Source organism: Gekko japonicus, unplaced genomic scaffold, assembly GCF_001447785.1.
Source record: "Gekko japonicus isolate JY-2015 unplaced genomic scaffold, Gekko_japonicus_V1.1 scaffold1305, whole genome shotgun sequence".
In the NCBI taxonomy this organism is placed as follows: domain Eukaryota; kingdom Metazoa; phylum Chordata; class Lepidosauria; order Squamata; family Gekkonidae; genus Gekko; species Gekko japonicus.
In genome coordinates, this window is record NW_015170318.1 from 440463 (window position 1) to 466068 (window position 25606).

Below are 25606 nucleotides of genomic sequence, written 5' to 3' on the forward strand. Positions count from 1 at the left end.
GAGAATTTCGCACAGTGGGCACAGGAGTCAACTCGGTGCGATTCCCCCAGGCACAATAAACAAAGGGAGTGTCCGTCAGGGGGGCGATTTTACTACCACACTTCCAGCACCTTTTTAAAAAGCCCCACTGTTTGGCCATAGGCCGGGGGGGGGGGGCAGAAAAATATGCCGAAGCAGAAATAAAGTCCAAAGTACCTAATGAACACTAAACTAAAAAGTCCAAGAATGAAGGAGAGAAAGCCAAAAGCCAAATTTTTTACAGACCGAGGCGTAGGAGATCCTACTAGCGTGGCGGTCAGAAGAGAACTGGCGGGATCGTTGTGCCCCTCCCCTGTCGTGCGCACTGGAGCCCGGCACGTGACTGGGGAGTGGCCGCAAAAATCCCTTTTAGCTTTCTACAATACCGATCGGGGTCGGCGCAGGCGCACTATATCCCAGAAGTGTGATGCACAGAGACCACGAAGAAGATTATGTAATGCCAGGTACCGGAGATATACATTTATAAAGGAAACAGGCAAACCCAATTAACAATATTATTATTTTATTCAAAATACAAAAGCAATTGATTCCTAGGAGTGAAAACAATTAGTGTACTGGGGAATCCACAAAACCCCCAATAAAGGTATTTAATCATCTGTAAGACTATTCTGAGGGTTACCATCCCCCCCCCCACAGCCATTCCCTTTCATTTCTTAACAGCAATCTTAATTCCCGCTTGTGATTCATCCAGACTGGCATTTTGCATGATGTACTCTGCATATAAATTAAATAAGTAAGGAGACAATATACATCCTTGTTGTACTCCTTTCCCTATGCTAAACCAATCAGTTGTTCCCTATCCGGTCCTAACTGTCGCTTCTTGACCCTTATACAGGTTTCTCAAGAGATGTGTGAGGTGGTCTGGTACTCCCATCTCTTTAAGGACTTGCCATAGTTTGTTGTGATCCACACAATCAAAGGCTTTAGTGTAGTCAATGAAGCAGCAGAAGTAGATGTTTTTCTGGTACTCGCATGCTTTATTCATAATCCAGCGACTGTTGGCAATTTGATCTCTAGTTCCTCTACCTCTTCGAAACCCAGCTTGTACTTCTGGCAGTTCTCTATCCACGTACTGCTGAAGCCTAGCTTGTAGGATCTTGAGCCTGACCTTGCTAGCCTGTGAAATGAGTGCAATTGTGCAATAGTTTGAACATTCCTTGGCATTGCCCTTCTTTGGGATTCTTTGGGATTTTCCAATCCTGTGGCCACTGTAGAGTTTTCCAAATCTGATGGCAAACTGAGTGCAGCACTTTAGCAGCAGCATCTTTTAAGACTTTGAATAGCTCAGCTGGGATACCATCACCTTCACTAGCTTTGTTGTTGGTAATGCTTTCTAAGGCCCTGTCATGATCTGTGTGCAGAACTGGGAGCAGGGCATGGTGCGGCCTGGTCCCAGGAGAGACCTGCATGGCAGTGAAAACAGACAGCCTACAGTCTCCATAAGGCTTAATAATGGGATATAGCCAATGGGAGTTAAAAAGATTCTGTGAGGAGAGTCTGTGCTATTCCTAGAATAGGAAGTAGATACAGTGACAGGGGATGTAACCCTAATTCTTCCTCTTGAGGATGGTACAAACCAAGGGTCCCAAATCTGGTTGAGCCTGTGAGCATGTGGGATTTTGAGAACCGAGTAGGCGACACAGTACAAAATGGCTGCCATGGTGAGCACAGCCTACTCCATTCAAGTGGAAGAAACCCAGGACTGGCTCCTTGTTTTATGAGAGATGGAAGTGGAGATGTGAAGACGGATGTTATTGGCATAATTTCCCCTTTCCCCTTTTTTCCTTTTTGTCTGCTAGCTGGCTTTTAACTGCCCTCAAAATCCTTTGGCTTCTGGTGACCAGTAAGAATGCTCAGTGCTCACTGAACCTTTATTTTTCTTTCCCCCCCCTTTTCTATATTTATCAACAAATATATTTTTTTCCGATGGACCGTGGGTTTGCTGTAGCTTGTAGAAACCTCTGCCTTCTCTGTAGGTGGCCGTGACCGTGTCTCACAGATGGTTATGGCCCTTCATGTTTGCTGTTAGAAGCAGCGTTAAGAACAAAATAAAAGGTAAAGGTAAACACACAAATATTATCTCAGCCCCACCTACCTCACAAGATGTCTGTTGGGAGGGGAAGGGGAGGAGACTGTAAACTACTCTGAGACTCTGAGTGAAGGGCGGGGTATAAATCCAATCTCTTCTCCTTCTCCTTCCCAGGGACTTCTGTTTAGCTCCCTCCCGCCTGGCCTACAGCATTTCTGGCTACAATCCTGGGAGGGGGCATTCCCACAGACCCATCAAGGAACATTTTAAGCCTTGAAGTGCCTAATAGATAAAAGCACCAAGGGCCACGGTGATCCCATGAAATATCGTAAGTATGATAAATATGGATCTGTAAACAGTTGGTTTAAATTAAATATGGATCTGTAAACAGCTGAGTTGCGCACAACTTTCCAAACATCCTCTGTTCCAGAACAGAAGGTGCCATTGCCTGCAACTATTGCCTGTAAACATGAGATACAGTTACCCGTGTTTCATCTACTGCTTTCCTGCAGGTGTCTGAGCATCTGGTTGTGGATCCCGTAAGCTCTATGGATCCCTCTGCTGTGGGCCGTGCTGGCTCCCTTTGCATGGAGAACCCCTTCCTTCACGCCTCGTCTCCCGCTTCGTTCACTCTCCAAAGTCTGGGGGAGTCCCAGGCACGTCTCTTGCAGCCTGTTACTCCTTCTGCTGCGTGGCTCGCTTCAATGAAACCTCCCAACACCAAGAGCCAGGCCTCATCGGACCACCTGTCAAAACCTTCTGCTCTGAGCGTCTTGGATTGCAGGTGCCCCAGCTGGGTCCCTGAGCAGGTAAAGCTGAGCCCGTGCTTAACAGTGCTTTTTTTTTTTTTAAGCCCTGATATAGAGTGACTAATGCAGATGTCTGTATGACCCATGATAGGTTTAGTCACCTGGCCTCCTTGTTTTTCTTTCCCGAAGGAATCTTGGGAAATATTGCTTTGGGAGAGTGCTTTTGTAAGTGAGCCACACCTGATCATAAAACAGCCATCTGGGGAGTTGTTTAGAGAGGGTAAATGGCTCAGCCCAGGTGTAATTCAAGCCAAGCTTTGCTTAATTGATTATCTCTGAGTCTCAGGAAACTGTTGTGGGTGCAGTAGATGCCATCGATTCTGTGTGTGAAGTCGGCCTCTGGAAAGCAGATCGTGTCCAGAGAGAAACGACAGAGGATGGTGACATTCCTGAGGAGAAAATGATACCAGAACATCGCTCAAAGCAAAGCAAATCCATGGTGAGGGTTCCATCCTGGAATTTTGGTGTCACAGCCTGGTCTTCTTATTTCAGCTTAACAAATGCACTTAGAAGCCCTTAACATCTTCCTGTACCATTCACACAAAGTGAGGTCCCGCTGCTTCTGTGTACGAGTACATATTACAGGAAGAAGGGTGTGCTCTTCCCAGAATTCCTGTCTGCGCCACAGGGAGTATGACTGGCTACCTCTGGTGTAAGGGAGCGAAGCCGTGATGAAATCTGGGTTATCCCTGTATGTCTTCCTAATTGTGGGGAGAGAACAAACTTACGTATTCCTGTTGTTAAAATGCTTGTGTGTAGTACAGAAGTAAGGTGTACTTACTGGAGAAGTGTGCATGCACATGGAAGCTTATACCCAGAATTCAACTTTGTTGGTCTTAAAGGTGCCGCTGGACCAACACGGCTACCCACCTAATTCTGACTTCTTGAATTATCCTTACAGAAGCACCAAATGCTATTTGTGTCTGCACTTTGTCCATCACTGTTGGATGTATAGAAGCTGCTTTATACCAAGTCTGGCTCATTATTGTCTGCTCTGATTGGTGTTGGTTTTCCAAGGGCTTGGGTAGAGAGGAGTTTCCCCAGGCACCTGTCACTTGATGTCCGTTATCAATTCCAGAAGGCCTTTAGAAGTGTTTTGAATGATTTAGACCTGTGGAGTACATTCTTTAGACTTTTGATTACGGTTTCTGGTATTCCTGCTTTGGACATTTAGGAACGGAAGAATGGCATATACATTTTCCAAAATGAAATAAATAGCCATCAGGGTTTTTAAAAAGAAAATCACTGAAGTCAATAGCAATGCTTGATCAATTAATAGTCTCCCCTGTTTTTTGATCAATTAATAGTCTCCCCTGTTTTTTCCATGTGTGTGTGTGTCTTTGGTCTTAATCTTTATGGGTTCATAGATTTGTATAATTATATCAATTTTTAGTTGTTGTTTTCCATATAGGGAATCACTTTTTAAAAAATAACTGTGCTCCATCTAGGAAGCCCGTGAAGGCCTCAATGCAGAATACAAAGACTTGAAGGAAATTAAACGTAGTGGGGCTTAGGCATAATGGAATGTAGTAGGACTTAAGTGGGCTCCTGGATTCTGCAAAAGAATTGCTGCCAGTAACCTCTCACTTATTCTTTCTTTTCCAGGCTCTGCTTTCCGCAGCCGAGGCCAAGACATCTTTGTCGTATTTTCCTTCCTCTAAACCGAATCCTCTCTGGTTGGAGAACCCATTCCTGAAGGAAGCCGCCCTGGCTTCTCTCACTCTTCAGGGGTTAGAGGAGTCCAGAGCTCGCCTGCTGCGTCCCGTCGTGTCCTCTGCTCCGCTGCGATCCTCACTGAACACTTCAAATACACAGTTCAGTTTCCCGCTGGGTCCACTGGATGTCTCTGGCACCCTGACGTCTACGGAATGCAGTACACAGAATGAGGCTCACGTACCCTGCTGTGCACTGGAGCAGCTGCAACTTACGGTAAGGATGGCCTAGGGCCGGAAATCATAAAAAGCAGTGTCCAAAAGCAAGGGTGGGATCACAAGATACATGAGAGAGGTTTCAGATGCAGAAACTCTCAAGGGCCAAGCTTGATAAGTTGCTGAATGGATCTGCCATGCATTTTTATGGGTAAACAGTGATTGCAGGACCTCTGAGCCGGATCAGGGACACAGGAAAAGGGTGAGAGATATCTTGCCCCTTTTCCCTGCTCTGGTTTCCTAGGATCTGGAAGACCCAGGTTCAAATCCCCACTCGGCCGTGAAGGTTGCTGGGTGATATCTCTCTTTGCTCTCTTTTGTAATTAACGTTGCAGGTAGAGTTGCCAGGTTTTGTAACTGGGAAGACATTTGGGGCAAGGACGTGGGGTGTGTGTGTCTGACATTGTGTGTGTCATTATGTTATCTCCGGGGAAACCGGGCCGCTCTGGATTCCTAGAGCTGCCCTGCCTGGATGAAGAAGGACGGAATGGGGGAGACGGGGTGCAGGAAGGAGGAAGTGGAGCCACGAACTTCTCTGGTTATATTCGGATCCACGTGTGTTTGAATCTGAGACTTTTGTTTTTTGAAAATCTGGATTCTGAAAACTGCCTTCTCCCAATTCTTTTATTATCTAGATTCCTAGAGTGACCCTCTGTCACTTCTGGGTTTTCCCGCAGAAGTGATGTAATGATGGCAGGCAGTGCTGCCAACTTTACCTTTTCCTTTCTGGGCAACGGTCAGTTAGCAGGTTGGCTTTGATTGCGCGTACATTGTGTTGGGTCCCAGAGACAAGTTCTGGGTCTTAACAGGTTTACCCAGGAGTGCCCTGGTAGAGGAAGTCTCAGATCTTTTGCTGAGGATGCTTCGGCTGGTAGCTAATGAGATTTCAACAACCGTGCTTTGCCCACCTTGTCTGATCATGCTAATGAGTTCATAACCTCTGTTGCAACTACGAGATTGTCTCGCAAGTCGTATTGAGCCCAACACACGTCAGAGGTCATTCACTGGGTTTACTTTTCTGGTACTACTAAGGAGATTTCTGGCAATCTGATTTGAAGGGCTGAATAAGCATCCTTTGACATGGTCAAATAAGTATCTGATGCTGTCGACTTTGGTATTTCCCTTGCCCAGGGATGGCAGACCAGTTAGGAGTCCCAAGTGACTTCCTAAATTCCCTGAGGGATTTTTTAAAGTCTCAACATTGACTGTCTTGGAGCCACAACAGTAGCATGGGAGGGAGCTATAGACAAAGTTGTTCCCCGTGGTCTTTCCCTCCTTTCTAGTAGATTCTCTGCTTTGTGTCCTCCAATTTCCTAGTAAACAAGGAAATGAGAAGGGAAATGGTGTGGAAGACTTGTGCTGAAATGGACAGAACGCTCTGCTTCTGCAAGTCTGCGGAGCAGTGAAGACAACTTTCTTCACCACCTCCAGTGCATCAATCTTCACTCAGCAGAATTATTTAAGGATGTTATGGGCACTGTTAAGTGTGAACCCTGACTGTATAGAAGAAAATGGTCTGGTCAGTTGCCATGATGTTTTTGCTAGATAGTTTGCTGATAATAATCCCCCTCTTACTTGGTCCAGTTTGGGCTTATGCTAAGTGTTGCATTTAATGATACTGGTGGCATAAAGCAACAAGTGGGCCGGGATCAGTTGCATTCTGTTGGTCTGAGCACTGAGTCTGAATTGCTTATGGGAAAGCTGTTTCACTTCCACACTTCATATAAAAACAAGATACAAAACCATTACATGAAATGCCTTGTTACTTTATACAGAACAATCTGAATGCAGGGAGAGAGGAGGATACTAAATGTTATAAATTATCCGCTACTACCCACATATATACATATGTATGTTCGATATACACAAACAACCAATAGTGGAAGTAGAAGTATTTAAGGATCTAATTCACAAATAATTGGTTTATAATCTGGATAGCTGAAGGGACTCAAATGGATTGATAAAAGCACAAAATTTCCAACCATTATTACCATCCACAGTTTAAACATTGTGTATGTCATGGGCGTGACAGTGTAGACTTTTGATCTCCCTGGTAGAAGGTCAACAGTGTCCTTTCGGGGGGGGGGGGATCCTGAGAAAGAACTTGTTTTTCATTTTCCTCCTCAGCAAAGAATCCTCTCCTGTTTCCAGATATTCTGAACTCAACAGCCCTTCCTCGTCAGGAAAACAACCCCAAAGTGTGCCGTGCCTCAAAGAGGCGTTGGAAGAACCTTCTTCTCAGGGTTCTACAGATAGTTAGATTCTCTAACTGGGATTCACTTCAAGGTGCTGGTTTTGACCTTTAAAGCCCTTTATGGTCAGGGACCTGCCTATCTGAGGGACCACCTTTCCCCGCATGTCCCCCAGAGAGCACTGCGATCAGGGTCACAAAACCGCTTGGCCCTCCCTGCCCCTAAGGATGCCAGATTGACATCAACTAGGACCAGGGCATTCTCTCTGGCAGCTCCGACTTGCTGGAATGAGCTCCCGGGTGAGGTCAGGGCCCTGCGGGACCTTGGACAGTTCCACAGGGCCGTGAAAATGGAGCTTTTCCAGCAAGCGTCCCAATAGGAGCGGTACGTTATCAGCGATGCCCTGCACCAACTTATTCTCAGCCCCAGCTGCCTAGAGCAGACACACTGCTGAACATGCTTTTAAACGCAGCTACTTAGAGCAGACACACCACTGAACGTGCTTTTAAACACATTTTACTGTATCTGTATCACCACCGACATATCAACTGTTTGAATTGTTTGTGTTTATTTTATGCTGTATATTATACCGAGTTGTATATTGTTTTTACTGGGTTTTATGGAAGCCGCCCTGAGCCTGCCTCAGCGGGGAGGCCGGGGTCAAAGTTAAAATAATAAATAAATAACTGATGTGGTTGGGGTTGCCAGGTTCCCCATGGCTACCAGCGGAGGATGGAGAGGTAGATTTCCCGGATCTATGTTGGGGGACTCCTGGAGATGTGGAGATGGAGCCTGGGGAGAACAGGGACCTCAGTGAGGTACAACGCCATAGAGTCCCCCCTCCAAAGCCTCCCTTTTCTCCAGGGGAACTGATCTCTGTAGCCTGCAGATGAGCTGTAATTCCAGGGGATCCCCAGGCCCCACCTGGAGGCCGCTATTCCCTGTTCCTCATGGTCTTGAAGGCCCCTTCCTTGCCCTCCATGGCTCCTTAAATGTTCTTGGAAAGGGATCAGGCCAGGGTAATTTATTAATTAACTACTGGCTAGGGTAATTAATACATTAATTTCCAAGAATCTTTGAAGTGTGCTGTGATTGGGCCACGACTTAAGATATCCTCTGCGGCTAGGGATAGGCTAGCCGGTTATATAATCCTCCTTTTACGGGCCTGGTTATGGAGTGGGTGTGGCAGAGCAAACACAGGGATACCTGAATGTCCCTTTTAGCCTGCCTCATTTCCATCTGGCTTCAGGCCCGGTCATGGGACAGAAACACCACTGGTTGCACAGGTGGATGGACTTCATTTGGATATGGAGACACATCTTTTCTCATTCTGAGATCTGTTTGACGTAGTAGGCCATGATGTGCGGTTACATCATTTGTAAAGTCAGGTGCAGAGTTTCTGGCACAATCCTGTGATGGTTTGGGTCATTTTTGTTTATTCAGGTGGACTCGGAGGATTCCTCTTGGAGATGTAGAATCCCATACTTTAGACTTTAAATATGTGCTTTAAAAAGTACAGTTGCTCTGTGCTTTTTAATATATATATAGGAAGCTGTTAAATGGCTCAACTGTAGCTCTAGAGTTTGGTGTCATAGAGAGAGAGAGAGAGAGAGAGAGAGGAGGCTAGTAAATGGATCTACTGTAGCTCATTGACATACTGGTGGCACCCAGCTCTTGTGTTTTTAACGTAGAAGCTAAATAACTAGATGTGGCTATGGCTGTCCTAAACCAATGTATGGATGCTGTTATCAAATGGAGGGAGGAGCACAAGTTGAAGCTAAATCCAGATGTTTGGAGGTCATTCTGCTTGGAAAAATTGGTCCCATAGAGGGGACTGACTTGTTTATCATGGGTAGCATTAGGCGATCACGAAGTGACCACATGAGAATCCTCGGGACTCTTTTTTTATTATTATTAATTTTTATTTGATTTTACAAGGTTTACATTCCAAAACATTATTAACATACATTGTAGAGTCTCATACATTTAACATCTCAATCCAGTCATATACCCTTGACCATCTTTTATAATATACTTTTTCATTTTTATTTTGCAGCATCAGGCTCAGATTGTCCATTTGTGCTAAATCTAGCACTTTCACCATTAATTCTTCCCTTGTCGGTATTCTATCTAATTTCCATTTTTGGGTCAATAATATATGTGCAGCGGTTATTATATATACTAGTAGGTATTTATCCTGCTGACTATAACCCTTAGGTAGTATATTCAATAAGTATATTTCAGGTTCCAACGCCAAATTCTTCTCCATTATTTCTTGAATTATTCTCCTAACCATTTTCCAATATCCCTGAATTTTACAACATGTCCACCACATGTGAAAAAATGTCCCTGTATTCATCTTACATTTCCAGCATTGACTGGAGTAGCCGGGGTAACATTTAGCTATTTTTTCCGGTGAGAATCCTCGGGACTCTTTACAATCCTTCCTTACTTTTTGAGAAGCACTTTGGGGGCTGATAAGGAAAGAATGTCTCCCCCCCCCCAAGTTATATCTTGAAAACGATTCTCCTTTCTAAATTAAGCTTATTTCAGCCACGCTAATCCAGGCGATCATAACTTCTTGGTTAGAATATGGTAACGAGCTGTAAGTAGGGCTCCCCTTGAAGTCCACTTGGAAGATTTCACTAGTACCAAAATGTGGTAGCTCACCTGCTTACAGATTCGGGGTACGTTACGTTAGTGTTGAAGGAAGTTGTGTTAGCTTCCAAATTGATTTTGGATTCAGTTCTAGGTGCTAGTTCTTACGTATAAGACCTTCACGACTGGGGTGGACATACCTGAAGGATCTTTTCTCCCGCAGTGAGCCCGGGCACTCACCTAGATCTTCGCAGCAGTCCCTGTTCTTCTTTCCCTCAACTTGGATGTTACGTGCATTTTCTGTAAAGAGTCAAATGCTCTCTGTTTGAAGAACTTTGAAGTAGTCTTTCAAAGGGTTTGTGAAAAATGGCACTTCAGAGGGCTCATGCTAACTTTTTAATGTAGTTCTGGTTTTGTCCATTGGCTGGACATTTGTCCCTGCGATCCTGATGGGACAGTTTAGATGTGTATTTTTAGGGTATGATCCTGCAAATTGGATTTCCTGCGATTTCTCAGAGTGGTTTAGGCCTTTTTGTGATATATAAGCTGCCCTGACCTGGATGGCCCAGGCCATCCCTACCTCATTAGACCTCAGAAGCCAAGCAGGGCCATTGGGATGGGAGACCACTGAGGAAGTCCCGGGCCACTGAATATGCAGAGGAAAGCAACGACAAACCATGTCTGAATGTCTCTTCCCTTGAAAACCCAAGGTGGTTGACATAAGTCGGCTACAGCTTGATGCAGGAACTGGAAAGGTGGGGTATCCTTTTTTGGTGAACCAATTGTATGGTGGGTCAGCAGTGGCCACAGGGCAAGTCTTCAAGATTTGCTTAAAGCTGCCTTAGAGGATTTTCAGATAGAATGTGGAGCTGATACAACTATGGAGCAAAGAATGAAATTCTCCTGGACAGTCTGTTTTTAGGCATCTCGGGGTCAGACTAGGGAGATCTTCGACCAGTAATTTTATTTTATTTTATTAAGCAAACACAGCTGCATTGGTGGTGGCAGTGGAGTTTTAGATGGGATATGGTGTTGCCCAACACACTTAAGAAAAGGGTTGTGGCTCAGTGACAGATCATGTGCCATGCAAGTAGAAGGTCCCAAGTTCAGTTAAGGAATTGCAGGAAGACCTTTGTCTACCTTAGATCCTGCAGAACTGGAGCAAACAATGCTGAGTTAGTTGCACTAATAGTCTGATTCATTTGAGGCAGCTTCATATGCTTAATTCAGGGTATGATCTGCCAGGACGTTGTCCTGCATAAGACCCAGAAGTTGGTGTAAAAAGTGCCATTTGTCCTGTGGAACCAAAACAGAAAAGTCCCAGGTACTCAAAGTCATTACTGGGGCAATGGCCACATTAGACTAGGCCGGGGTGCATGTCATTGTCCTCATTATATTAAACTGTCATGGCTGTGCAGAATTTCCCCAGTGAATTGAACCTGTAGGTAACCCTGGGGGACGCTGATAAATTCGTTTTGGCTTTGGCTAAGAGTCCGTTCATTTTCTATCTTTGCAGGCCGAGGGAGAGGGGGACAAGGTAGACTCAGCCGGCGTGATGCCAGCATACGTCCTGACAGTTCCCGAGGATGCGCTGAAAGAACAGCCGACCGAGAGAGACTCCTTTGACCACGAGATGACAGTGGACAGCCAAGAGCAGGAAGTGAGAATGCACAAGGTAAGGAAGGTGGCAAGGTGGGGAGGGGCTGTGGCTCAGTGGTCGAGCATCTGCTTGGCATGCAGAACTTCCCAGGTTCAATCCCTGCAATCTCCAGTTGAAAGGACCAGGCCGTGGGTGATGCAAAAGATCTCTCTCTACCTGAGACCCTGGAGGGCCGCTGCCAGTCTGAGCAGACTGGACCGACTTGTATGGACCGAGGGTCTGATTCAGTCTAAGGCAGATTCACATGTTCCTGTATTCAGTAATGGACTATTGGGTTTGAACGAGGCCAGTGCCTGGAGTTTTGCTTCTAAATGCAGAATTCGGTACACAATTTAGGCCCCTGCCACACTGGCCGGATGATCCGCCGCTGAAGGGCGGCAAATTAGAGCTGCAGCAAAAACAAGGACGGAAGTGCGATCAGACATCCCCCGAGTTGCCGCGGACAAACCTGTTGCTTGCGATCAAATGTCGATGTTGGTACGCTCACTCATACGCTACTTGCGCGCAATCAGTCATACGCTACTTGCGCACGCTCCTTCTTCCGGTTCTTCCCATCCCATGGAGGCGTGGCGGCATGAAACCCATGGCCGTTTCCGGCATGCCAGGACGCATGCGCGTGCCGGATGCAGCGTGGTATCTCTGCCTCCACGATCATACGCTCGCCGGCGCAACGCATTTTCCAGTTGCTAGTACCCTTTTGCCGGTACTTTTTTGATGCGCTTCTTCGGCCCGATGGAACGGCTTGGAAACAGAAGCGGGACGATTCCCAGATGTTGAGGTATGATCGTGCCGGTTTGATGCGCCCTGTTCCCGTCTATTTTCCGTGCCAATTCCTCCCGTGTGGACAGGGCCTTAGTATCCCAAGAATGTTGGCTTTCATTTTTAAAAAAAATGATTTCTAGACCATACGGCTGCAAACACAAGATCCTTTCTAAGCAGGGTAATGTGTACAAGGAGAAAATGACATGAGCTCATCTGAACCCTGTGCCAAGAATAGCTCAGTCCTTTGAACTCATGCTGCACATTGAGACTTGCGTGATTGTTCTTATTTTGCATAATTTTTAATTGGCATGGCTTTATTTTGGTTTCGTTGGTCGTGGGCACAGGAAAGAAGCAACACAGGGCAAAAGAATGTATTCTTGGACCTCTTAGGGCCAAAATACACATTCGGGTTTTGAACAAGTCGGGTCCGGGAATGGCGCTGGCAGAGAGAGAGATTTCCCTGTTTTTGCCGCTCTGCGTGGGTATTTTGTGATTGCGGAGCAGCAAGAACAGGGAAATAACTCCCCCTGTGGTGTTTACGCATGGGAAAATGGCTTGGGGAGGAAGGTGGGAGGAGGTACCCCCCCCCCAGTGTTCCAAGCCCATTTGGAGTCTCCTTTATTTCTTGAAAGCCATTCTGTGCAGCTGCTGTGTGGCTGCAGGTAACCGAGCTCATTAAAAACCCGTATGTGTAGTACGGCCCTTATTCAGCCACCAGTCTGTCTTTGGAGCTCTCAGGAGCCATTGCCCATACTCTTCTGCGCACATTCTTAGCCAGAAAGGTGGACTGTAAATGAAGCAGGTAAATAAATCTCATTGTATCCCATAAGGACTAAGAAGTTGCTGGTGCTATTTTTTTTAATGACAGCCCGACCTCGTGTCCATATTTTGCCCTCCATGAAACTAAATTATATATGCCGCTCAGTGAGCAGGCCTCATGCTTTTCTGTGGTGTGGGGTCTCAAGGGAACCAGGTTCCTGGCTTTATTCTCATCCTGAGGCAATTTAATGGGATAATGTTGGGACGGGGAGGGTGAACCGTAGACCTCCTGCCTTCCTTTCTCTGGATTGTTAGTTACCTGGAACTAATGCTCCCTTTAAGCTGTGGAGTCTTGTGAGCAAAAATTCTACGTTGTGAGCTACTTGCTTTAAAGCTGTGAGTGAGCAATTTGGCTGCTGCATAAATGAGTTTGCGCTGGAGCCATCCTTCCTAAGCCAAGACAAAAATCTGTGAGCTGGAGGCTAAATAACTGTGAGCTAGCTCACACTAACTCAGCTTAGAGGGAACACTGCCTGGAACCTGCCTTTGGGTTTATCTTACTCTGACTCTGTTCAGACATCAATACAGAACCCGTGTTCGGGCAAAAGGAAACACTTCTTTACTCAATGAGTAATTGAATTGTGGAATTCACTGCCGGTGGTGGCAGTGTTGGCCAAGGGGTTTAGACAGATTCTTGGAGGCAGGGCCGGCCTGTCATAGACTAAATTGAGGCAGTTGTCTAATACCAGGGCGCCGCACTGGCCTGCCTGCCACCCCGCCTTCCCTTCCCTTGCGTCCTGCTCAACCATCAACTGCGTGGGAAAGTAGGTTAATGAGTGTCTCACCGCACTCCCTCTGCAGCAACTGATGCTCCGGTGCTGCTGCACATTTGCTACTGTCGGAAGGGAGATGCCCGCTCGACCTCGCCTGCTCAACTCCCCCCCAACACACACATACACTCGGGAATAAGGTGCGGCTGCCTCTCTTCTTCAGCACCTGGGAGGCCGGTTGAAGGTGACTGGCCTCGCTGGAGGGAGGGAGGGATGGTCCCAGGCAGCTGCGGGGAGGGGAGGATGGAGGGAGAGGCGGAGATTAACTGGAACCTGAAAGCTGCTGCAGTCGTTTGGCTGACGTTCAGGAGGAGGAGGAGGAGGAGGAGAAGAGGCACTTCTCGCTGCGTGGCTTGCCTGAAATCCCCTCCCAGATGCTACAGCTTGGCTTGGCGCCAGAAGGGGGAGCACCAGAAATTGGTGGGCGCACGGGGGAGGGGCGCCAGAAGGTATCCTCGCCTTCCCTGCAAAAAAACCTGGGGCCGGCCCTGCTTGGAGGAGAGGTCCATCAATGGCTACTAGTCATGGTAACGAATGGGAACCGCCACATTCGGAGGCAGGAAATTTCTAAAGCCCAATGCTAGGAGGCGACATCCGGGGAAGGCCTTGTCCTCTGTGTCCTCTTTGTTGGCCCTCTAGAGTGGGTGTCCCCAGCCTTTTCTTGAGCCTGTGGGCAACTTTGGAATTCTGATGCAGGGTGGTGGACACAATCTCAAAATGGCTGCCACAGGAAGTGGAGCCGGACACACAGAGGAAGTGCAAGTCCTGGGGAGAAGAGCGGAAATTAAAAAAACTTGGGAAAGAGGAGTGAGAGAGAATAAAATCAACACTGTGGTGGCAGCTGCTGCCAGAACGTTATTTTAATCTGCACAGCCAGTCAGATCTGCAGTGGTCAATCAGTAGCCCTGGTGGGGAGGAGCTTCGCCTGACCCCACCCACTTTCTAGAAACATCTGGTGGGCATGCGGAAAGGTGTTCGTCGGCGCCGCAGCACCCATGGGCACCACATTGAGAGCCCCTTCTCTAGGGCAGTTGTTTGGCAGCTGCTGAATTAGATGGGCTGCTGTTCTGATCCAGCAGGGACCTTCTTATGTCCATGTGGTGTAAGGGTTGATGTCACACTAGGACTGGGGAGGCCCAAGGTCAGATCCCCAGTGCTCCGTGAAGTTCATTGAGCTGGACCGTTTGCGATCTCTCAGCTTCTTCGGGTTGTTGTGAGGGCAAAATGGGTGGTGGCGCACACACCCTGTGCTCCTTCAAGGAAATGTGGAATAATGATCATCACAGCAAAATCCCGTTCAGGAAATTTAACTTGTTTGAAACTATGTCTGAAGTTGACAATCCATGAACATAAGAACATAAGAAAAGCCATGCTGGATCCAGCCAGTGGCCCAATCCAATCCAACACTCTGTGTCACACAGTGGCCAGAACCATCAGGAGGTCCACCAGCGGGGCCAGAACTCCAGAAGCCCTCCCCCTGTTGCCCCTCAAGCACCAAGAATACAGAGCATCCCTGCCCGAGGCAGAGTGTTCCCTCTATACCACAGATGGATCTCTGTTCCTTATGTGTATCCATACGTTCATCCGTTGGCAAACCAAATGGAGTTTGCAAAACCTGGTTTGCACTGATAGTAGTTTGGCATGACAGCTGAATCGATAAGCAGGGGCTGCAGGTGTTTCTCTGCTCCTACACCCAGAGGCTGTACTGCTGAGCAGGTGGAGAGGGAAGGAAAGTTAGACAAGACCGGTTTGCCAGCTCATTTTTAAGTTCAGATTGATGGTTTGGAGCCTTAAGCCGTGGGTAGCCAATGAACGGTTGGGCGTAGTGTCTGAGCAGTGCCCCGGTGAGGGTGGTCAGGGATTGTAACCCCAGTGAATTAGAACTGCCCTCCCCAGTTCCATACTGTGACAGAATTGAAAATCTGGGACCAGCAGAATGTTAAGAGAGATCCCTGCTGAGTCACATGACCTAGAGGGGAGGGGGCCTTTTGGCCGGAGCACTCCCTGAGTGACAGAAAACTGACCTAACTGACTGTTGGGGGCGGACAGTTGGAAGAGAGAGAGTTGGACAGAGGAGTTAGCAGGAGCAATGGGCTAGCAAAGCTCTGAGGAAAACAGCCTGTTAACTTTTGTGTAAAGGACTGTGGCGGAAGAGCACTCTGCACTGATTCCTCTAATATACCGAGGAGAGTAAAAGTATAAGACCTGAGTGGTCACAGACACCAGAAACACTGCTCCACAGGTGTAAGACAGAATCTCCGTCAAGGGTTGTGCTCCCCCAGCCCAATTTGAGAAAGCACTCGGCAGTCTTGTAGAGGAGAATCAGATCTTGTACTTTATTGATCAACAAAGGAGGGAGGTGCAGATCCAGTAAGGTTTTGGACCCCACAGCTCTCCCTAAGGTTACAATGGGAGACATAGGGTTTTATACCCCCTATGACAGTTAGAAATAAATCACAATTATTGGTTCCATCAAAGTTAGTCTCATATCCGTCACACCATTCTGATTGGGCCTGAATCTATGGGTTGGATTTTCTCAGGCAAAAATGTGCCTTCTTCAGTTGAACAATAGGCTTTCTTCTTCCCATTCTGTGAGATTCTAAAAAGTATCTAATTGTAGCAAATATTAGTACATCATGCCGTGTTCTCCATCTAACGCGAGCAAACTGACATCAGGAGCATGCACAGTTACAACTGGCCACTATAAACAAGGTCAGTCAGTTACTACCTGTCAGCATTTAGTGTTTTACCCATAATGCATTTAAACAATGAACCAGAGTGAATATCTGAATATATGTTCATGATTGATTTCAGTCACTGTGATTAGAATCATCAAAGGCACTTAACATAGGCACCATGGAAGCGTTAAGAGCACCTACTAAGTTAAACTGACTGTTAGCCAGTGGCAGAGCCAGTGGTAGGGTTGCCAAATCTCTTTTGGCCGGGAGCAGGGGACTCCCGGCCGGCGTCTGGGTGTGTGCGCACGCGCCGCGTGTGCGTCACCTGGAAGTGACATCGCACGCTGGGGGTGGGGCAACGGCCATTTGAGGGGAAAACAAAGAGTTTCCCCCTCAAATGGCCGTGGCCCCGCCCCCAGAATGCGACGTCACTTCCGGGTGACGCGCATGCGGGGGTGGGGTTTTCCCCAGGCCCGATTTTCGTGGCGTCGAAAATCGGGCCGTCAAAGCGGGGGATTCCCCGCCCCCCGGGCACATTTGGCAACCCTAGCCAGTGGCAGAGTACTGGTTCCATAAGCAGTGTGTACAACACAGGGATTTATCAAGTGGCTGAGTAAAGGCTAGAGTGTCTGGAGAGAGGAGTCTGGACGGCTGGTTAGGTGTCCAGTTAGACTCAAAGGGGCCAGACAAATAAAAGCCAAAAGTTAGCCACTACAGGAGTGACTGGAGAGTGAGATCTGAGTTGTGTGGTGTGAACTAAGGAACATCTAGATACTGAACTAAGAGTGAAAAGCAGACAGCCTAAGCCAAGGCAAAGGGATTTGTTTATTCAACAAAGTGTCAGAACATCCTGTGTAAATACATCCCATCCCCCAGTTGTGTTTTCTGTGCAATAATAAAGTAACTGTGCCTTTTGAATGTTACAAGTATTGGTGCCTGACTTTCTGGGGAGCCATATACTGTGCAGTAGTCCTCAAGGAAGACAGCCTGAAATAGACAAACCCCAAAGAGAATATTATACCTTGGGGTGTAGAGGACTGGTCAGGAAAAATAAAATTAACTCTGACTAGGTCCTGACACGCAGACCCTCACAGAACTGGGAGTATAAAGGGGGTTCGTGACACATACATCTCTTTCTAAAATGTCTTCCACCTTTTCCCTCCTCCACAGCTGACGTTGTTGAACCTGGTTTGCTGTTCGTTGGTAGAAGGTCCCACGTTTGGGAGCTCCGCAGGAGAGATGCAAAAGGCTCTGGAAGGAGTGTGTGAGAAGCTAGCAGAGTGTGAACCTGAATTTATCCTCAAGGTACAGAGGGGATGCTGGGAGGCAGGGTTGGTTCCGAACCCCCTGTGGGAGAGCGAGGCATTGTGGGTAACTTGGACCATGGGTGAGCGTAGACCTGAGAGAGGTGTCACACTTGCATATTCTCTCAGCACTTTTTTTGTTTTTTGCTAAATGCATGGCTGATTTTCTTCCAACTGTTAGCAGTTGTGTTTCAGATATTTATAAACAAGTCTTTGTCTAAGATGAGCTCCTTTGTGTAGTCTATTGACTATTGTATGGTAGCTCAAGAGAGCATTTTATGAAGGGATAATTTTGTGGACGCTGTACGGCACAGATGCTCACAAGGTTTGCTCTCTGACTTGTTCTCGGCATACATCCGAGAGTTCTGAAAGAACTCAAATGTGTACTTGTGGATCTCCTGACAAAAATATGTAATCTTTCCTTAAAATCTACCTCCGTTCCTGAGGACTGGAAGGTAGCTAATGTCACTCCCATCTTTAAAAAGGGTTCCAGAGGAGATCCAGGAAATTACAGGCCAGTCAGTCTGACGTCGATACCAGGTAAATTGGTGGAAACTGTTATTGAGGAAAGAATTAGTAGGCACATTGATGAACAAAACCTATTGAAGCAGACTCAGCATGGGTTCTGTAAGGGAAGATCTTGTCTCACTAACCTGTTAGTGTTCTTTGAAGGGGTGAACAAACACTTGGACAAGGGGGACCCAATAGATGTTGTTTACCTTGACTTCCAGAAAGCTTTTGATAAAGTTCCTCATCAAAGGCTCCTAAGTAAGGTCAATAGTCATGGGATAAAAGGACAAGTCCTCTTGTGGATCAAAAACTGGCTAATGAATAGGAAACAGAGAGTGAGTATAAATGGGCAATTTTCTCAGTGGAGGGTGGTAAGTAGTGGGGCACCACAGGGATCAGTACTCGGTCCGATGCTTTTAAACTTGTTTATTAATGATTTGGAGTTGGGAGTAAGCAGTGAAGTGACTAAATTTGCGGATGATACGAAGTTGTTCAGGGTGGTGAAAACCAGGGAGGATTGTGAGGCATTCCAAAGGGATCTGTCGAGGATGGGTAAGTGGGCGTCATTGTGGCAAATGGGGTTCAATGTGGCCAAGTGCAAAGTGATGCACATTGGAGCAAAATATCCTAAATATAAATACACATTGACTGACTGGCCTGTAATTTCCTGGATCTCCTCTGGAACCCTTTTTAAAGATGGGAGTGACATTAGCTACCTTCCAGTCCTCAGGAATGGAGGCAGATTTTAATGAAAGATTACATACTTTTGTCAGGAGATCCACAAGTTCACATCTGTTCTTTCAGAATTCTCGGATGTATGCCATCTGGGCCTAGTGATTTATCAGTTTTTAAGTTGTCTGTCAGTCGTAGGACCTCCTCTCTCATCACCTCAATCTGACTCAGGTCTTTCAACACCCTCCCTGAAGTCAGCGGTTCTGGAATGGGCAAGCACTTCTCATCTTCCACAGTGAAGACGGAGGCAAAAAATGCATTCATCTTCTCAGCCATTTCCCTATCATCCTTCACTACTCCATCCCTCCCCAAACCCCACCCGTACCAGACTCCACCCCCTGCATCTTCAGGTATTTCCCAGACTGGAGCTGGCAATTCTGTGCCAGTTGCTGGGCATTGAGTGGCAACCCTGGAGCACTGAGGGCTCTGGGATTTTTCCTCAGTGGGGACTGATGGTTAAGGGATAGTCAGTCCTCCAGTAGCTTTTTTCACCTGCCCGTTAGAGCTTGGAGGAGACGACCTCGCCCTTCCGAGGGGAGTGGGCAGGAGGATGCATGCGTGCACGTGTGGGACTTTGAGTTAGAACCAAGGCAGGGAGAGTGGCAAAAGCAGGGAGATGGCTGGGCGTTGATTGGGCACCTTGGGGGGGGGCAGGGCCGGTTCCAGGTCTTGTGGGGCCCTTGGCGGAGAGTGCCTTGGCAGAGACTCCCCTCCTCTCCCCAAGCCCCTGTTCACGCTTCTCTTTGAACCCACCCATCACACGCCTGTGCCTCCTTTCCCCAACCCCCAACCCCCTCACCTGCCCTCTCACAGCCATGGGCACGCTCCACCTCAAAGCTCCAGCTGCTCCACCTCAAAGCATGCTGACACTGGTCCTGCCTTGCTGTTGTACACCATTCCTCTCTCTCCGGGGATCCAGTCTGCTCCTCTGGAGGAGAGACTGTTTGCCACCTTCTCCGGGGATGTGCTCATCTCTTCTTCGCTGGTAAAGCAGCTACCCCCAGAGTTCCATAAGATTCTGGCGTTCTCTTCCCTGCAAAGGGAGCCGGCAGCACAGGTGAACGCCACTCCCAGGGCGGCTCATTCCCAAGGGAGTTGGGGACCATGGAACGGCAGCATTGGGGGTGGGGGTGGGGGAGTGTTATTTTTGGCAGAAAAATACTTGGGGCGAGGAAAGAACCTAGTGTGGGAATAAGGGGTCGGGTTTGTTTCTGTCAAGGAGGAAATCGAAATAAGGATATTCAGACTGAACCAGCCAGCTTTGGAAATGTAACCTAATGTGACCTTATCCTTAGCTTGGATGCGCTCTCCCCCCCCCCCTTCTTCCCAGGTTGCCTTGTATGCTCGCCAGGAACTTAACATCCGCAGCACAGCTAACTTTCTCCTGGCCCTGTCTTCCCGCCTCCCACCCTGCCGTCCACACCTGCGGCGCTATTTCAGCCACACCGTGCAGCTGCCCTCTGACTGGATGGAGGTGGCTCGGCTATACCAGGTGAGAGACGCCCCCCTTCCCTTCCCTTCCCTTCCCTTCCCTTCCTCTGCTCAGGTTTTGACTTTGTCCAGAGCCTTTGGGCAGGGAGTTCCACAGCTGATTCAAGAACCGGAGCTCCCTCTTTGCTGCCTCCTTGTGGTCGGAGGGCACCATTTCCTCCCCTTTCTCTCCTATGCAGAGCCTAGCAAAGACTGATACTCTGGCACCTTTGCCTTCCTGCCTCCGTGCTGCAATGGCTGACAAATTCCGGCAGTTTGATGCATACCAGTTGGCCAAATACAACACCCAGAAGAGCCGTGGGAAAAAACATCATCGGCCAAAAGCCAAGAAGGTGCAGTTGGGGGCCTGTGAGCTTCTGTTGGAGACTCTCTTGTGCATCGTTAGGTAGAGGCTGAGGGATACAAATGTCATCTTTTCTCCCTGCCGCATGCGTTGGCTGTGCAGCTAGGAAATTATGGAATATGCATGGATATTCTAACTACTCAGGGGAAAGTGCTATGCAGTGGGACGTGCCTGCAGTGTAGGTAGTAGGCGGAGGAGCAGCCATTCCAGTTTGGAGGAAAAGGCTTCATTGTGGACTAGATCATCATCATGTTGCATGTTAATTTGCCGGCTATAAGTCTGAACCTTTTTGCCGTTCTAAGTGTATTTGGTAAAGTGCGTGTGCACACGAAAGCCCATACCTCGAACAAACCTTTGTTGGTCTTCAAGGTGCCACTGCACTCTAAATTTGTTGTTCAAAGGGGTGTTGTGAGGATTAAAGTATCTCAGTGGAGGAAAGGTGGGATAAGAATGCGGCAGGTGGGTTTGGAGACCCTGCCCATTCACAAAGATTATTCACCAGCCATTGTTGTGTTCTCAGAAGAAACAGGGATCACTTCACCAGAATGACTGGAGAAAGCACGTGTTGGGTAGCAACTGTATCGTTGTGCAGAGAGTGACAGATCTGGAAAATAAGGTGAGTGCTACCGGGGAGGGCCAAGGCAGGCATGGCTGGGGAGCCAAACTGATGACTGCGGGTCGATGAGGTTCAAGTTTGGGAGCCCCGGCAGGAGAGATGCAACAGACTCTGGAGCGAGTCTGTGAGATGTGAGCGGAGTGTAAACCTGAATGGATCCTCTCGGTCCAGAGGGGAACAATTGAGATGGGGTTGCTTCCAAACCCCAAGCGGGAGAGTGAGGCATTGTGGGTAACTTGGTGCATGGCTCACCTGAGGGAGGTGTCAAACACGCATATTCTTTCAGCACCTTTTAACTAGTATTGGGGCCTTCCGGACATGACCCATGGATACTTCTCAGTCCGCATCCTCATTTATTTCCTGCAGCATGAGAAGCTCTTGGAGTCAGCCACGGAACACGTGGCAACCCCCAGGGATCTTTTCTCTCTCAAGGCTTTGATCCGGCGCCTTCATATTTCTGAGCCGGCCCAGGATGTGATGAGTCTCCTGGGACGCAAGTGAGTGAAACCCCACCTTATGGCCAGACTTCAGCAGGCGCAGCCCCGGCATGCTTTAAAAGAAAAGGGCCTTTTGCTCTAACCATGAGGACTAGTGCTTTACTGTTGCATTTTAGATTAAAGCTGCCATATTTCCATGGCAGGTCCAAGGCTTCAGTACATTGCTGCCCCCTCCCACACGGACGTTCTGACTGCACTCGTAAGAACAATGTGGTTCTGTTCCCCTGACATTGCTGGGAAGAGCTGATCTCAGTCGTGTGACGACTCCTCAGTCCATCGAAATGTTTCAGATTAGCATAGCATGGGGACATACTGAGATTTAAGACATCGCTCGAGTGCGGCTGACTGGAGATGATTTACTGCAGCCCCCCCCCCCCCCCCCCTTTCCCGCCCCCATTTGGAATCTTGACACAGTGGGGTGGATGCAGCCGCAAAAGGGCCACTGCCGAACATGGAGCCAGCCACAAAACTGCTGTTGCAGCTCGCGGTTTGGTGTAGTGGTTAGGAGCGCGGACTCTAATCTGGGAGAACCAGGTTTGATTCCCCACTCCTCCACATGCAGCTGCTGACGTCACCTTGGGTCAGTCACAGTTCTCTCAGAGCTGTTCTCTATGAACAGTTCTCAAAAGAGCTCTCTCAGCCCCACCAACCTCAACGGGTGTCTGTTGTGGGGAGGGGAAGGGAAAGGAGATTGTAAGCCGCTCTGAGACTCCTTCGGGTAGAGAAAAGTGGGGTATAAATCCAACCTCCTCCCCTCCTCCTCCTCCTCCTTCTTTGCTGATAGTTGCCCCTGTAGCAACCAATTCTCCACAGGCCAATCAGAAGTCTTGCTAGGCAGGATCCCCACCTGGCCCCATCCACTTTCTAAATACACTTGGTGCTTACCAGGAAGGATGTTGGGGTCTCCTGCTTTATTGGAACAGACAAAGATCAACCCCACTGGCTATACAACCCCGCCAGGCTCTGGCAGCCCATGAGAACTTGGCTTGGAGGTCCATCAAGGGGACGTCCATTCCCCTTCCGTGCTCTCCTTACCTGAGCTCTTTTGTGCCGGCTCCCTCTGCAGGTACCCTTCAGACTTGCACACCTTCTCCCGAAGTCGCCTTCCGGGACCCTGGGACTCGGCACTGGCCGGCACCCGCATGAGACTTCCGAGACCACGCACTTGGGAGCGGGAGCTGAGCCAGCGGGGGAACACTGCTCAAGCCTGGGAAGAGCTGATCGGTACCCGAGAGTTCACTCTTGCTGCGTCTACCTTCTTCTCGTGAAGCTTGACATCCCCCAATCCTAGACACCCAATAAAACCTGTGATCTTCCTTACAGATGCAGGGAAGCTGCCTTTCATGGCCATGCTGCGTAACCTTCGCAGCGTCCTGCGGGTCGGAGTGAGCGAAAGGCACCACCGACGCCTGCTGAGTCGTCTGGAGAACAAGGTGTGGTCTGGGCTCGGTTTTAGCAGGGCCCCTTTGGCAGATGAGCTGGCAAGAATGGTAGAGACACAGGCCTGCCTTAGGTCTGCTCCCCAGGGTTCCGTCACAGTCACGTGACCAGGAAGTGGAACCTAGGGTAAGGCAACCTATGCAGATGAATGGGAGTAGCTATGCAGACAGGGGTGGGCTCAGTTCGGAACGGCTCCCATTGGATTCTGTGGGACAAGAGCTACAAGTTGTGTGGCCCGAGAAAGGGGCAAAAACTGGATTCTTGGTTAGGACAAGTGGGGTCAGCCATGGTGGGAGGCGAGCCGAGCTTCCAGCCCAGTGGATTCCATTTGTCGTCCCATCACTTTCTTCCATAGGAATGAATGGCTCCCATTCACTCTCATGGTCACATGCAGGCAGCGTTACAGATGCCACGAACTGCACCCCCCCCCCCAGTGAGGGGCATTTTTAGCCTCTCTTTCCCCTCCCAACCCACCTGCCTTTCTTCGTCCCAGGAGTCCGTGATCCGCAGCAGGCAGCTCCCATTCCGATTTCTCACTGCCTACAAGGTCATCCAGCAGCTGGAGGAAGAGCTTGACCCCAAAGGTGAGGCCTGTGTCAATGAGGCTGTCCTGCGTGCTCAGAATTGCTCAAGGGGAGGCAAAGCTCGTTTGGCTCCTGGGCCCAGTTCAGAGTGCCGGTGTTGTCCTCTGCATATCCCTCAGCGCAGGGCTGGCATCAGCATGCCTGGAAGTCAGGCAGGTGCCAGGTCGGGTCCGCTGCTGCTGACCCCCACCCACGCACCTCCCCCGCCACCAGTACTCCCAACTGCCCAGCATCATTAAAGAAGGGCACGTGGGTGGTGCATGGCGGGGGCACTCCCGGTGGCCATGGCACCAGCACTCCCAGCTGCATCCACTGGCACCAGTGCAGTTGGAGAAGGGGTGTGTGCAGGGAGTGCTAAACTTTCACAGAGACAGGATGTAACGGTTATGGGAGATTTCAGCTATCCAGATATTTGCTGGAAATCTAACTCTGCTAGACATGGGGCATCCCACAGATTCTTCCATAGTCTTGCAGACAACTTCATCTCTCAAAAGGTGGAGGTGGGAACCAGAGGATCTGCTATCCTAGATTTAACCCTGACAAACAGGGAAGAACTGGTTGATGAAGTGAATTTTGTGGGATCCTTGGGGAATAGTGACCATGTCAGCTTGGAATTTGACAAAGAGAAAGATGTGAAACCAGGACATAGTAGGACTCGTATCCTGGACTTCAGGAAAACTGATTTTAAAAACTCAGAGAAATATTAGGTAGGATCCCATGGCTCGATCCCCACCAGTCCGATCCCCACCAGTCCTCGATCCCCACCAGTCCGGGTTTCGTCCTGGTCACGGGGTGGAGACTGTACTGGTCGCACTGATGGACGACCTCCATAGGCATCTGGACCGAGGCGGTGTGGCGGTGCTGTTGTTGTTAGATCTGTCGGCCACTTTTGATACGGTCGACCATCAGTTGCTGGCCCACCGCCTCGCCGACGTGGGGATTCAGGGGCTTGCCTTGCAATGGCTGGTCTCTTTTCTTCAAGGTCGGGGACAGAGGGTGGCGATAGGGGATCAGCGGTCCAGGAGGTGGCCCCTTGAATGTGGTGTACCTCAGGGGGCAGTGCTATCCCCGATGTCGTTTAACATCTACATGCGCCCCCTTGCCCAGATTGCCCGGAGTTGTGGGCTGGGGTGTCATCAATATGCTGATGACACCCAGCTGTATCTGATGTTGGGCGGCCGGTCGGATTCCACTCCCGATGACCTTAGTCGGGCGTTACAGGCCGTGGCTGGGTGGCTCAGGCTGAGTCGGCTGAAATTAAACCCGGCAAAGACGGAGGTCCTGGGGCTGAGTCGGATCGGTCCAGGGTTAGGGCTCCCTCTCCTGACCTTCGACGGGGCACCACTGGTGCCGGTGTCTGAGGTTAGGAGTCTGGGAGTGCTCCTGGATTCTGTGTTAACAATGGAGGCCCAGGTAGCAGCCACTGCCAAGTCGGCCTTTTACCATCTTCGGCTGGCGCGGCAGTTGGTCCCCTTCCTCGACCGGGATGACCTAGCTACAGTGATCCATGCGACGGTTACCTCGAGGCTAGACTACTGTAACGCTCTCTACATGGGGCTGCCTTTGTCACAAATTCAGAAGCTGCAACTAGTGCAGAATGCTGCAGCCAGGCTGTTGATGGATCTTCCTAGACGAGATCACATCCAGCCTGTGTTGAAAGCGCTGCCAATAGCGTACCGGGTTCGCTTCAAAGTGCTGGTCATTACCTTTAAAGCCCTATATGGTCAGGGACCAGTCTACCTAAGGGACCGCCTTGCCCCACATGTTCCCCCAAGGGCACTACGGTCGGGGACCCAACATCTATT

The 25606-nt window shown here is 48.9% G+C and overlaps 1 protein-coding gene across 1 annotated transcript in view; it reads left to right on the forward strand.

Annotated features, from left to right (window-relative positions):
• Positions 1-25606, forward strand: part of LOC107116171 (telomerase protein component 1-like) — an 86250-nt gene that overhangs the window by 195 nt on the left and 60449 nt on the right. The window contains exons 2-11 of the mRNA XM_015418043.1: positions 2581-2877; positions 4483-4806; positions 11112-11270; positions 17455-17589; positions 20161-20322; positions 20501-20653; positions 21647-21777; positions 22844-23001; positions 23101-23210; positions 23711-23801. Of these exons, the coding sequence (XP_015273529.1) occupies positions 2581-2877; positions 4483-4806; positions 11112-11270; positions 17455-17589; positions 20161-20322; positions 20501-20653; positions 21647-21777; positions 22844-23001; positions 23101-23210; positions 23711-23801 (1720 nt within the window). The remainder of the gene's footprint in view (positions 1-2580; positions 2878-4482; positions 4807-11111; positions 11271-17454; positions 17590-20160; positions 20323-20500; positions 20654-21646; positions 21778-22843; positions 23002-23100; positions 23211-23710; positions 23802-25606) is intronic.